This window comes from Nilaparvata lugens, chromosome 2 (assembly GCF_014356525.2).
Source record: "Nilaparvata lugens isolate BPH chromosome 2, ASM1435652v1, whole genome shotgun sequence".
Taxonomy (NCBI): domain Eukaryota; kingdom Metazoa; phylum Arthropoda; class Insecta; order Hemiptera; family Delphacidae; genus Nilaparvata; species Nilaparvata lugens.
This window is the reverse complement of record NC_052505.1, coordinates 14,074,007-14,089,965: the sequence shown is the minus strand read 5'-3', so window position 1 is coordinate 14,089,965 and position 15,959 is coordinate 14,074,007. Positions and strand designations below refer to the sequence as shown.

The 15,959-nt window shown below is 34.7% G+C and overlaps 1 protein-coding gene across 5 annotated transcripts in view; it reads left to right on the top strand.

Annotated features, from left to right (window-relative positions):
* The window catches only part of LOC111056598 (glycogenin-1), a 56,050-nt gene that overhangs the window by 26,427 nt on the left and 13,664 nt on the right, over positions 1-15,959 (top strand). For all 5 annotated transcript variants that reach the window (XM_039420612.1, XM_039420613.1, XM_039420611.1 and 2 more), the window contains exons 4-5: positions 2,435-2,597; positions 8,528-8,654. In XM_039420612.1, coding sequence (XP_039276546.1) covers positions 2,435-2,597; positions 8,528-8,654 — 290 coding nt within the window. The remainder of the gene's footprint in view (positions 1-2,434; positions 2,598-8,527; positions 8,655-15,959) is intronic.

The following is a 15,959-nucleotide window of genomic DNA, read 5'->3' as shown; positions in this document are numbered from 1 at the left end:
AACTCAAAATTTATCTTTCAAGTGTGTACCTTTGATGTTGCCATTATAAAAATTGAAGAGGAGAAAATTAAAACATTGATTATGTACGAAAAATAACATGTGTTAAATGCTGTCCGTTTTTGTCCATACACTCCTGTAGACGCTGTGAGAAGTTGTCCATACTCCTCTGAAGCATTTCACGTGATACCGCTCAAATTTCCATTGCTATTGTTCCACTCAGGGCTTCAAGGGTTAGTGGTTTGTCTGTTTATACACGTGCTTTCAGGTAGCCCCATGAAAAATAGTCACAAGGTGACAGGTCCGGTGACTGAGGAGGCCTACACATCTCCACGCAACGAAATGAGGCGTCCAAGGAAGGTCTGCCTTAGAAATTCCATAGCTGCCCTCAATGAATTGGCATGTCGCCCCATCTTGTTGAAACCATACATTATTGACTTTGATACGTCGTCTTCTCAATTGTGGCAGAAAAATTCACGCAGCATAGTTAGGTTTTGACCTTAGACAAGTTATAGAATAAACACGGCCCATTGTATATTCATACTGAAAGTCGATGAAGCCAACATCTACTGCCATATCGCCAAATCGTGACGTCAGCATAGGATAGAAAAGTTTTCTGTAGAGTTTGTTTACATTGTTTTCCATAGCAGACTGTGTCTATTCTAGCGATAATTCTAATGATTCTATTCTAGTGATAATTTACATCCTTCTGAAATAGACACAATCTGAAAGTTTTCTATCCGATGATGACGTCACGATTTGGCGATATGGCAGTAGATGTTGGCTTCAGAGGCTAGACTTCCCAGCGTGTCTATTCTATAACTGGTCTAAGGTTTTGACGGCACGATACGTTTTGACAGTAACGGTTCGACCGTTTTCTCGAAAAAAGTAAGGGCCAATAATTAGTTTTATGGGGCTGCCCTTAAAACACGTATATATAGACAAGCCACAAACCCTTGAAACCCTGAGTGGAACAATAGCACTGGAAATTTGAGCGGTTCCACGTGCAATGCTTCAGAGGGGTATGAACAACTTCTCACAACTTCTACAGGACTGTATGGACAAAAACGGACAGCATTCAAAATATTTTATTTTTCGTACATAATCAATGTTTTTATTTTTTCTGTTCAATTTTCAAAATTGCAACATCCAAGGTACACACTAAAAAAAAATAAATTTCGAGTTTCCTTAATAATGAGTGTGTAACTGTTATTCCAAATCATCCATATACCTCCCTGCCCAACCATATACGAAGTTAAGTTGCACAAGATTTGTGCATCATGTGAAAATTCCATAAATTAGAACTAGTTGACACCTAATCAACGATCCTAATTAGTAATCAGTCCACCCTAACTAATTGAAATGATAAATTTCAGTTTGAAATGACGAACCAAGATGCGCTCAATTTGAAAAACAAAACACAGACCTCTTCACTAGTTCATGAATGACAAGGAACTATTTTCGGATTTATGGAGCAAGGTGCTTAAAATGTGAATTTAGTGCTTGGACAGCGCAAATAATAACATCGGACAGTAGCCGAGTATATTTAGATGAGACCTTTGATATGAGCACCTATAGTGAGAATCACTCTAAACTGTCAGCGTTTCTTTTGAATAGCATCGTATGCTTCCCATTCAAACAATACTGACAGTTTGAAGTGGATCTCTTCTATAGGTGGCACGTAGTTTGGATGAAGTCCAGATGCGATGCGCTCTGCTTTTATTTGTGATGACCTGGATTTTTATGACATGACCCACAACAAGATTTAGTTTCAAACCATGCTAATCTACTCGTAAACTATTTTCAATGCAAAAGTAAATCGGTCCACTTACAAATACACCTTGAAATAATTATTTGGAGTAGGTGTTTGTACTAGTTTTAAACCTTGCTAAACTCTAGATAAACATTATTTCTGTTGCATAAGTAACGTGATTCACTTTCAAATACATCTTTGAAAAAAATGAAATATGCAAAATTATTTATATATCAAATCGATCAGGCTCTTTCATCTGTCAAGCTATTGACATGTCATTGTACTATTTTGAAAAATTGTCAAAACTACTACTCTATTAGAAACATCGAGATTACCTTAATCTGGGTTTACACCAGTTATTAACAAAATATTAATAACTTAATCCCTATAGATTCTATTAGATTGAACGGAACTTGACAAACACATATGTTCATCATGTGTATGATAAGTTATGCTTAATCTAAAAGAATCTATGAGGATTAAGTTAACAGTTTGTTATTAACTTTGGTGTAAACGAAGCTTTAGTGTAAAAATGACCGCAAATGTTTGCTGTTTTTGACCAAGGAGGATATAGATAATAATGGATTTGACGTTGTAACGTATGTAATAAATGATATACTCATTTTTTACTACAATACATTTTTTTCAATACATTATTTAATGAATGTTTGTTTGTGTTGTTAGGTTCTGCAGAACTGTGACGAACTGTTCGAGAGAGAAGAGCTGTCAGCTGCTCCCGATGTGGGTTGGCCTGACTGCTTCAATTCGGGAGTGTTTGTCTACAAGCCCTCAGACGAGACCTTCAAGGCCATTTCTGATTTCGCCCTCGTGCATGGCACATTCGATGGTAATTCAATTGAACATGAACCAATTATTCTGTAAAAGTAAAAGATTATAATATTGGTAGTAGTTGTGAATCATAATATTCAATTGGTCGATTGAATAAAAACTAGAATCTAGTGGCTAGCAACTAGCCATTTGTTCTAGCTACAGTAACTGGCTATACGGAGTGATTTTAAAAGGACTATTCAACTTTGAAAGCACATAAATATTTATTGAAATTACTTACAGAATTAAAAAAGGTGTCATTTTGTTAAGATATAAAATATTTTGTGACGTAGCCTTATATACTACTGTATCGACAGGCTAAATAAATTGATTGATTGATTGAAGATGACATAGTCCTCATAACAGACTCGGCTGAAAATATGCAAACGGCGGTTACAGAACGGAATGAAACACTTAAGGAAAGAGGCATGCATGTTAATAAAGTGAAGAGCCAGGTCATGATGGTAAGGAGAACTGAACAACAGGTCGAGATAATTCGAAATTAAGTGCGGTAGCCAACTATTAAAGCAGACTGACAACTACTAGTACTTGGGCACAAACATAAACTGCACTGCCAAGCTGCAAGACTGTTCACTCAGTAGAAACATTTTTGGAAAGGCTGAGATGAGTAGGAGAGTAAAATCAAAAGTTTATGTTTCAATCATTGAGCCCATCCTATTGCATGGAAGTGAAAGTTGGACAGTCAATAAAAAAGAGAAAAGCCAAATAAATGCGGTGCAAATGAAATGTCTCCGAAGAATAGTTGAAAAAACAAGACGAGACAGAGTAAGAAATGACCGCATAAAGAAGAATTGCACATCTAAGCGGTTGTAACAACAATTAATGAACGGATACTCTCCTGGTATGGACATTTGAGAATGTATGAAAACGGAAAGCCTCGCCAATACATGGAGGCCGGGGCACAAGGCAGACGACCGACAGGAAGACCACGGGTGACATGGGAGGCAACTGTTTCACGGATAGCAGCAGAGAGAGGCAAGACCGTGAATCAGTTGATGAGAATGGCTGCGGATTAGATTAGATTAGATTTCTTTATTTATGTATGTTACAATATTTACTGGCTTATACACTAATTTACATTAAATGAGGGTAATGCTAATTATTCAACGAATTTTACAAAGTATAGATAATTAATCAAAGAGAAAAATGTTGTATTATCATCAATGCAATTGTTGAATATTAGGCTGGCCACTAATGACAGGACATGCATAAGTCCTGTCATGTCCATGCATCGGCCCACACATGTTCATCATGCATATCAGCGAGAAGCTACTAGCAAAAAATAAAAAACCAATAATAAATAAATTACACTGGAAAATTACAAATTGTAATGATAAGAAAATAATTTGTCACAAAAATGTATAATATAACATCATGATTTGTGTGTTCACTTTGGTCATTGTGTGTTCACACATGGTCACCATGCATGTCCTGTCGTTAGTGGCCAGCTTATTGTGTTGATTTTAGCCTCATTTTGTTTAAAGAAAAGAATTGTAAAAATGTTACTATATAACTATTGTTAACTACAGATCTTCCAGTTGTATTTTCTGTCTCTGTTATTTGTTGTTTTCACACTTGTCGACCGATACTCAGAATCGTCCTCTGATTGGCTGAGATTCAGCTGTTGATGAAAATAATTATCCAATCAGAGGATAATTTGGGAAGTTGGCCGATAATTCATAAAGGAGCGTTTAAATATTTTGTCAAGTTCAATTGAGAAATCTTTTAGTATAAAATTTATGTATTTTGCAAACTTGAAGTCAGGTATACAAGAACAGAAACTTGAATCCACTATAAATCTATAGTACACCTATGTCTCAAGTTTTGTAGATGATGTACATGTTTGACTTTGGATACAATTTGAATCTTGAAGGTACAATCCAACCTAAAAAAGAGTTGAGAACAGTTGCCAGTCAATGTAGAATGTATAAAACAACAAAATAGAAACATATTATGCAAGAAAAGTATGAGAATTAAGAAGAAAATTTTGAGATTAATTGGATTTATGAATTTTTAATTATATACTTTTGAGGTTATGGAAGCTGTGTTCAAGTAACTTATTGCTCATTCAACTCAATTTTAAAATTTATATTTATATACCGGTACTTTTGAGGTTATGGAAACTTGTGTTCAAGTAAACTTGACTTGAAGTAAAATTGCCCATTTAACTCAAACGTTTTAAAAAACTTGAATTCAATTAAACTTGACCAAATAAATGTAAACCATACTTTAGTGTAAAAATGGCCGTTTGCTGTTTTTGACCAAGGAGGATATAGATAATAATTGATTTGACGTTGTAATGGTTGTATTATGATGTACTCATTTGTTACTTCAATACATTATTTAATGATTGTTTATGTTGTTAGGTTCTGCAAAACTGTGACGAACTGTTCGAAAGAGAAGAGCTGTCAGCTGCTCCCGATGTGGTTGGCCTGACTGCTTCAATTCGGGAGTGTTTGTCTACAAGCCCTCAGACGAGACCTTCAAGGCCATTTCTGATTTCGCCCTCGTGCATGGCACATTCGATGGTAATTCAATTGAACATGAACCAATTATTCTGTAAACGTTAAGAATTATAATATTGGTAGTAGTTGTGAATCATAATATTCAATTGGTCGATTGAATAAAAACTAGAATCTAGTGGCTAGCAACTAGCCTTTTGTTCTAGCTACAGTAACTGGCTATACGGAGTGATTTTAAAAGGACTATTCAACTTTGAAAGCACATAAATATTTATTGAAATTACTTACAGAATTAAAAAAGGTGTCATTGTGTTAAGATGACATAGTCCTCATAACAGACTCGGCTGAAAATATGCAAACGGCGGTTACAGAACGGAATGAAACACTTAAGGAAAGAGGCATGCATGTTAATAAAGTGAAGAGCCAGGTCATGATGGTAAGGAGAACTGAACAACAGGTCGAGATAATTCGAAATTAAGTGCGGTAGCCAACTATTAAAGCAGACTGACAACTACTAGTACTTGGGCACAAACATAAACTGCACTGCCAAGCGCAAGACTGTTCACTCAGTAGAAACATTTTGGAAAGGCTGAGATGAGTAGGAGAGTAAAATCAAAAGTTTATGTTTCAATCATTGAGCCCATCCTATTGCATGGAAGTGAAATTTGGACAGTCAATAAAAAAGAGAAAAGCCAAATAAATGCGGTGCGAATGAAATGTCTCCGAAGAATAGTTGAATAAACAAGACGAGACAGAGTGAGAAATGACCGCATAAAGAAGAATTGCACATTTAAGTGGTTGAAACAACAATTACGGCAATGAACGGATACTCTCCTGGTATGGACATCTGAGAATGGATGAAAACGGAAAGCTTCGCCAATACATGGAGGCCAGGGCACAAGGCAGACGACCGACACGAAGACCACGGGTGACATGGGAGGCAACTGTTTCATGGATAGCAGCAATGAGAGGCAAGACCGTGAATCAGTTGAAGAGAATGGCTGCGGATTAGATTAGATTAGATTTCTTATTTATGTATGTTACAATATTTACTGGCTTATACACTAATTTACATTAAATGAGGGTAATGCTAATTATTCAACGAATTTTACAAAGTATCAAAGTATCAATTAATCAAAGAGAATAAAAAATAAATGCAATTAGAGATTAAATGCGGACAGAGAGCAGTGGAGAAGATGGATCCGAGGCGACCACCCAACGCTGTGAAAACGGCACATTGGGATAGATAAAGAAGAAGAAGAAGAAGAAGAAGGGGTAATTTTGTTACAAAACACTTCAAGTTTAAGGTGAGGGTGTTATTTTGGTTAGATGTGACAGCCGTTGGTAATGCGACATACATCCCACCGGTAATCGATTTCTTGCCACACTCGTATCAGGCGTAACTTGTGCAACCGCAGCGATCCAAATGTGATCCGATTTCAGAGATCATAAGGATTGTCTGGTAGAGGCGGAACATAAACCTTATCCTTAATAAAACCCCACAGGAAGAAATCCATCGGTTTTAAATCCGGTGAGTGAGGTGGCCATGCAATTTGCCCTGCACGGCCAATCCAACGAAGCTGAAAGCGAATGTCTAGAAAATCCCAAACTTCTCCGTGGAAATGAGCTGGTGCACTGTCATGCTGAACAAGATGAAGAAGTGTCCTTTTACTTTCAGCATGACAGTGCACCAGCTCTTTCCACGGAGAAGTTTGGGATTCTCTAGACATTAGCTTTCAACTTCGCTGGATTGGCCGTGCAGGGCCAATTGCATGGCCACCTTGCTCACCGGATTTAACACCGATGGATTTCTTCCTGTGGGGTTTCATTAAGGATAAGATTTATGTTCTGACTCTAACAGACAATCCTTATGACCTCTGAAATCGGATCACATACGGATCACGGATCGCTGCGGTTGCACAGGCTACGCCTGATATGCTGGTACGAGTGTGGCAAGAAATCGATTACCAGTGGGTATGTATGTCGCATTACCAACGGCTGTCACATCGAACCAAAATAACACCCACACCTTAAACTTGAAGTTTTTTGTAACAAAATGACAGCTTTCTCAATTCTGTAAGTAATTTCAATAAATATTTATGTGCTTTCAAAGTTGTAAAGTCCTTTTATAATCACTCTGTATAGTGACTGCAGATGCAACTATAGTGAGGTCCACGTTATAATGACAGTATTTGATAAACTTGATGTTGCTATCCTTCTCTATCATTCGACAAAGCAGGTAGTACTATCCTTTTCTAGCTCCGCAACGATGCCAAATCTGTTTGTGACAGTGTAGAAATAATTAATTAAGGCAGAGAATCGGCAACGCTGTTCTTCTGTCTTTATCCACTGCCATTATAAAGTGGACCTTACTATAGGAGTAATCTCATATTTCCGGAATATCTAGGGTATGATCAAACTGGATGATCACATGATCACGTGAAATCATGCATGAACAAGCGCACATATGAGCACACGATCTGGAAAGAACAATAGGAACACTCACACTGAACGCGTGCACTTGCTGGTGGCGTTCAGTGTGAGCAGCTACAGGCACGCTACAACAAAGTGTTTCTATGGCACTTTCCAGATTTTGTTTCTCTAGCGCACGAACTGTCCGCTAATGACGACTTGCAGACGAAATTTGTTGAAAAAAATTAAATATTCACTCACTGACTTGAGCATTCTTTCGAATCTCATGGGAGTCGCATTTTCCCACTGTTTGTTTAGTGTGACCATTTGGTAACGCTAGGGTAAAACGGGCTATCAATATCACTTTCCTACAAAATTATTATTATCCCTTCATATTGAATATCAAGACCTAAAAACAACAGAAATAGCAGTAGGTAAAGTTTAGTAAGATACTATACTGTATTCCTATTTTGAATAAATTGTGAATGACATTGTGATGTACAATAAAGTAAATGGATGAAGATAATTCTTTCTGTACATGTGAAAGATGAATTGAATTCATTCCAAGTTAACTCAGATATTCATGGCTATAAAACTAGGGGGAAGAATAACATTTCAGTTGAGAGACACAGGCTGACTGTTTTTGAGAAAACACAAACTTATAGGGGACAAAAGTTTTTTTGCGAGGCTTCCGCCTGATTTGAGAAGTATTGTTGAGGAAAAACAATTCAAAACAAAACTATATTCATTTCTAAGTAAGAAGACTTTCTATGATGTTGACGAATTCTTGTTAAAGTGAGAAAAGTTACTATTATAATTTTGCAAATTTCATAAATTCTTAAAAAATGTTATTAGAGTTTTATTTTATGACTGATATTTTCTGCTATTTATCTGTGACGTTTTTCAACTGTATTACATTGTTTTGCTATACTTTGTTGAAAATAAAATATTATTATTTCTACTAATACGAATTTTATCATCAATCGTCTCAATTCTACTAAATTGATAATATGTGAAAAACATTCTAATAGTCATTATTTGATCAATTTTTCAGGTGGAGACCAAGGACTCCTCAATCTATATTTCAGTGATTGGGCAACTAAGGATATTGCCAGACACTTGCCATTCGTCTACAATGTAGTCAGCTGCGTATCTTACTCTTATTTGCCTGCTTTCAAGCAGTGAGTATTCTCATTTCTTTTTTCTTAGAGAAAATAAGCTTTTTATTCCAACCTTTTTCTAATGACTGAACCAGGACCTTCCTTATAGTATATAAAAAGTCATGAATGAACCTTCTGTGAATAAAATTAGTAGAATAAGTAAATAAAGAGTAGAGTAATAATGGAGTATTTTAATAAGACTACTTGTTCAATTATAGAAAACAAGATTTTGGGGGGGCAGCTCCCTCAGGGGGGCAAATTTCTGAATATCCTTTCTTAGTGGGTGTTTTCAGGCTACCATAAACAATTGTGCAAAATTTCAAGTTTGTAGGTTTGTAGCCTTTTATAGATATAGAGATAACTAGTACCCTTGAAATATTTCTTTTAAAATACACATGGCTAGTTTCGACATTTATGCAATTCTCTAGTGTTCTTTTTTCAAAAAATTTCCAACAATATTATCTATTTAATAATTTATAATAATAATAATAATAATAATAATAATAATAATAATAATTGGTTCATTACGTCTACTCAGGGCAAACGATTTAATGGTAACGGACCCAGTATGATTGTTTACCACATGGACATGTGGAGCAATCACTCTGGTAAAATCGCTTGTCATTCTCCTTTTGGGGTCGGAGCCCAGGGGAAGAGTGGTCAAGCAAAACCTCAAACAGGATAACAATGATAATAATAATAATAATAATAATATAATAATAATAATATAATAATAATAATAATAATAATAATAATAATAATAATAATAATAATAATAATAATAATAATAATAATAATAATAATAATAATAATAATAATAATAATAATAATAATAATAATAATAATAATAATAATAATAATAATAATAATAATAATAATAATAATAATAATAATAATAATAATAATAATAATAATAATAATAATAATAATAATAATAATAATAATAATAATAATAATAATAATAATAATAATAATAATAATAATAATAATAATAATAATAATAATAATAATAATAATAATAATAATAATAATAATAATAATAATAATAATAATAATAATAATAATAATAATAATAATAATAATAATAATAATAATAATAATAATAATAATAATAATAATAATAATAATAATAATAATAATAATAATAATAATAATAATAATAATAATAATAATAATAATAATAATAATAATAATAATAATAATAATAATAATAATAATAATAATAATAATAATAATAATAATAATAATAATAATAATAATAATAATAATAATAATAATAATAATAATAATAATAATAATAATAATAATAATAATAATAATAATAATAATAATAATAATAATAATAATAATAATAATAATAATAATAATAATAATAATAATAATAATAATAATAATAATAATAATAATAATAATAATAATAATAATAATAATAATAATAATAATAATAATAATAATAATAATAATAATAATAATAATAATAATAATAATAATAATAATAATAATAATAATAATAATAATAATAATAATAATAATAATAATAGATTTAGGAACTGTAGAGTAAGCACTTTGTACTAGTATTTAAACCTCTGTAAGATTATTTCTCGTGTCATTCCGTTACCAATAGTCATGCTGCCATTATGTATGTGTTTTATTCATTAAATAAATCTTTTTAAAAAGTGAGTTGCGCGTTCGTTTATCTTATCTGGCGCCCGATGCACAGGGACTACAGAAGTTTTTTCGGTAAAAGTTCAATTAACTTTTTCGCGACCTACGTTCTCGAGTGCCGAAAAACGTGAGTTTCAACTCTTTATCTGTGGTTCTACAACCCTACACGGACAACTCAACTCCAACTACACGCTGGCAAGCAGACGAGACATCACCCGATACGACGCTTGCAGAACTTTCCGCAGCCCATCGTCGGACGAGGAGGAAGACCCGGATCAGGACTCTACTGCAGTAAGTCCTTCCGTCAACGCAGAGATCATCCATCAAGAAACAAGGTTAGAAACTCTTTCTAATATTACCATGGCAACTAGCAAGCCCTTACCACATGAACTTCTCAAGTGCATACCGAGATACGATGGAACAGCTTACAAATTACCTCATTTCATTTCAACTTGTGAAGATTTACAGAGAGCTTATTGTACAGATCATATTGTAGAAAAGGAAGGTAATCATTGGCTTCTTTTTAAAACAGCTTTGTGCCACCTAGAAGGACCAGCGGAAGCTGTAGCCTACAACAATAGTTGTTCAACACTAACAGAACTGATAAATAGCTTAAAACAGAACTTTGCAGACAATAGGCCTGTTCCAGAATTGATAGCAGAAATATCAGCAATGTGCTCATTCAATAGGGAACACCCGATAGACTTTCTAAACAGACTAGAAGAAAAACGTACTCATGTAATAACAAAATACAAAATAGATGGAGTGTCAGGAGAATTGCTAACAAATTTAATACATCAACTTAACGCAACACTAGTGAACACCTTTGTGCATGGAGTCCATCCCACGCTAGGATCCCACTTGCAGGTGCTTCAAATTCAAAATCTAGATGATGCCAGAAGCAAATTGATAAATGATTGCAGCATTGTACTGAACCAACTAAACCTAAACAGAACTGAAAACAGATTTTTTCAAGCTTCAAATACATTTAGAACCCCAAACTATGAGAGTAGTTATCAATCACAAAGCAGACAAAACAGAAACACCCAAAATTTTTTTCAAAGCAGACAACGTCGATTCCAAAACAATGAGAGATTTTATCAACCGCACTTCCAACAACAGAGCTTCTACTCGCCACCAAGTAGCTCCCAACCTCACAACTTTCAACAAAGTTTTTCAAGTCCAAACTTTCAGCAACAAAGAAATCTTCAACAACAAAATTTCCAACAACGCTTCCCACAACAACAAAATTTCCAACAACGTTTCCCACAACAACAAAACAGTAATTTCAAACCAAGTACTCCGATAAATAACTCATCAAACACAGTATCCATGCGCACTCAGCGAACGGATCCAGTACAAAAATTAAGGAATTATAAGTCTCCATATGAAGTCAACTATCTGGAAGAAGACCACTTAGATTGCCAGAGTAGTGAGTACACTCAGAACCCGATTCAAAATATGCAATCTCAACTTGACACTTTGACTGAATCGCTGAACAAACTAACCGACCATTTTTTAGGGTCAGGCCCCCAATATGCAACGGACCCACCCAGCGATTCGACTTAAACATCCTTAATAAATCGCTTCCTTACTTTGTAGATCAGAAGGATAGGAAATGGCTCGTCGATACCGGATCTGCAAAGAACTATGTTCATCCTTCACTAGTCTCTCCTGGCGTAACTCGTCACAAAGAGGATTTTATTGTGAAAACTCCCGTTGGAGAAAGCACAGGGAATGAGTATGTGTTTTGTAATATAGAGAATGTATTTTCCAAACCTCATAAGATAAAACTGTATATATTTGATTTTTCGTCCAAGTATGATATACTGCTTGGGAATGAAACCATGCGTGCATATAAAATGCGATTAAACTTTGATAATAATAAGCTAGAATATAAGGATGGAGAGAAAGATTTGTTATTTTTGTTCGATAATAAGAGTGTTAAATTGCAACCAGGCTACAACGTGATTTCGGTCCCGGTTAAGTCAGCCTCGGATATGACGTTAGGAATAATTAAAGAAGTAAATGCAGATAAATATAGAATTGAAGAAGGACTTGTTAATATAGATAGTAATGAATGTATGTGTTTAGTTTTCGCCCATGAACTTACGACCATTTGTCCTGAGCCAATGGAGGTTGAACAAGTAGAAACTATAGTTGATTGTACAGATATAAGTGATTCATGTAAATCGAAATTTTCTAAGCTTATAAATGACATTCCAAATCTTCTACGAACAGATCATATGAATGAGGAGGAAAGAGACAACATCTTGAAATTAGTAAAACAGTATCCTGAAATTGTAAAACTAGAAAACGAGATATCAAGTAGCAGGAACTTAATGAAACATAAGATAATTACTACAGATGAAAATCCAGTTTACACGAAAAATTACCGGCATCCCCAAATCTTCCGAGAAGATATTCGATTGGAAATAGACAAACTTTTAAGGAACAAAATAATTCAACACTCAAACTCTCCCTACAACTCCCCGATTTGGGTCGTACCCAAGAAAGCGGATGCATCAGGACAACGAAAGATCAGAATGGTTGTAGATTTTCGAAAATTGAATAACAAGACTGTAGATGATAAGTATCCCTTGCCCAACATTGAGGACTTATTTGGAAAGATAGGACGTGCTACTTATTTCTCTGCTATCGACTTAGAATCAGGATTTCACCAGATTGAACTGCACCCAGACTCCATCCCGAAAACAGCTTTTTCTACTGAAAATGGCCACTATGAATTTCTACGCCTCCCCTTTGGACTAAAGAATTCACCCAGTTTCTTCCAGAAGTGTATGGACATGATTTTCGCGAAAATGGACAATGTTTTAGTGTACATGGACGATATTATTGTTTTTTCTGACAACCTCACTGAACATTTGAAACACCTCAAATCAGTATTTGAAAAATTAAAAGAACACAACTTGAAAATCCAGCTTCATAAAACAGAATTTTTCAAGCGCGAACTGTTGTACTTGGGTCATATAATTTCAGAAAACGGAATACAACCAAACCCCATGAAAATAGACGCAGTGAAGAATTTTCCTTTACCTCGTACTCCTAAAGAAGTTAAACAATTTTTAGGACTTACAGGATATTACCGAAAAATGATTAGAGATTATGCAAAGATAGCAAAACCACTCACCACCGTTTTAGGTAAGGAAAAACCATTCAATCCACACGATAAGGACTTCCAAGCAGCATTTGAGAAATTGAAACTTATGTTACAAAATGGACCTATACTACAATTGCCTGATTTTTCTCGTCAGTTCATACTCACATGTGACGCGAGCAACTTTGCAATGGGAGCTGTTCTTTCTCAAATATTTGATGGGAAGGACCTACCAATCGCGTTTGCATCCCGTACTCTAAATAAACATGAAGTAAACTTATCAACTATAGAGAAGGAACTACTAGCAATCGTTTATGCATGCAAACACTTTCGTCCTTACCTGTATGGAAGGAAATTTTTAATTCAAACGGACCACAAACCCTTACAATGGTTACACAATATCAAGGAACCCAATTCGAAACTAATTAGATGGAAACTCTATTTAGAAGAATTTGATTTCGACATCAAATACGTGAAAGGCCGGACGAATTTCGTGGCTGACAGCTTATCTCGCATTCCAAGTCACCCTGTTAACATGCTCAACCCCGAACCAGATGATGATTTAGAGGATCTCAGTCGAGTTGTTTTGGACGAGTTTCTTCGTGAATGTGGAAATGGAAATCAAGATACTAATAATGACGATGCCGCAAGTATAGGTGTAACAATTCACTCTCAGGATAGTTCGAATAGTCAAGTTGCAATAATGGAAGAAGACAAAATCATGAATGTAGAACATAATCAGTTGATATTAGAAAGAGGTAACGATCCTCTGAAAATTCAGAAAATTTTTGACAAAACAAGATTGACTTTTTACATACTTAACCGTTTGATAAGGAAGAAATCAAGAACAAATGCCTAGAATATCTTCTACCGAACACAACATACGGTATATATTGTTACAAGAAAGGCGCTCTCGAGCTTGATTATGAAGTGATGTATACAAGTTTTGTTAATATCATAACGGACTCGTTTCAAACAGTCAAACTGAAACGCTACAAGAAGATCAATCTGGATGTTACTGATGGAGAAGAACAGAAGGACATTGTCGCTAACTACCACCGCGGGAAAACGTGCCATCGAGGAATCAATGAAAGCTACAATCATATTCGGAAAACCTACTACTGGCCATCAATGCTTCGCGATATAACAGCCTACATTAATAAGTGCCAAATTGTTTAAAAGTAAAATATGATAGGAACCCAGTGCAAGTAGAATATAAAGTTGCTCCTACACCACACAAACCTTTTGAAAAATTGCAGATAGACACTTTCCAGTACGATAAGATCAAATTTCTTACGGTAATAGATTGCTTTTCTAAACGGTTAGCAGCGTACCCCTTAGAAAGTTTGAATCAAATCGAGATTCAGAAAATACTTTTCGACTACCTTTCATCTTTTCCAACTCCGCAAATAGTACAAATGGATAATGGACGAGAATTCGATAATAACAGCCTACGAGAATTTTTCAAATTGTATGACATTGAACCATACTATGTGACGCCTGGCCACCCTGATTCGCAAGGACTTCTAGAACGAGCGCATTCCACCCTCATCGAACTTCTCAACGCTCTTCAATTGGAAAACAAGAATAGGACAACACTTGAAAACATGAAATTAGCCCTGATAGCGTTCAACAACACGCTTAATTCCAATCTAAAACTAACACCCATGGAGATTACATATGGAGTTTCGAAGAATCCATATATGAATGATTTGGTTAATACATTAGTAACAGAGGAACGAACGAATGATTATCTGGATAAACTGAAAACAATTCACAATTTCGTTAAAGGAAAAATAATAACTGAGAAAGAGACAAGAACAACAAAAGTAAATCAAGACCGTGAAAAAGAGATTGAAATTCCGGATGAACCGTACATCAAGACGACGTTCAATAAGAAGAATAAGCCGAAATATTTCAAAGTGAAATATGATAAGAACACCAATCTAGCGACAAATTCAAGAGCGATCCAGAAACGCCCCTTCAAGATTCATCCCAATCGCATTAAGCGACCACGTAAAGTGAACAAAACTAATGATAATTCTGTTTCAGATGAACGAACACCTCCGCCGAAGGCGAAACAACCCAAAGATCCGCCACAAGACAAGTCTAAAACTGGCAGACTTCGCCCTCCTGATTGTCAGCCTGGCAGCCCTCAACCTGGCCCCAGTAGACGCATTCAAGACGACTGACCTCTCACGATCAGCAGGAGTTGTACCCATCCGAATCCAGGATGCTTTCATCATTAACAGAACCTACACCTACGTGCATAACATCAACATTACAGCTTTACAAAATGAACTTTCTACACTCAAAAATTCAATACAATTGTTAAATAGAAAAGAAACCGATAAAACAAAAATTAAATTACTTCAATTACATCTCGATCAAGTTACCATGAAATTCGATCATATTTTGTTAAATAAATTTCGAATAAAAAGAGGTCTTTTTAATGGATTAGGTTCCGCTATTTCTTGGTTAACAGGAAATATGGATGCTGATGATAAAGCTAATATGATGAAATTTTGACAAAAGTGCATTCC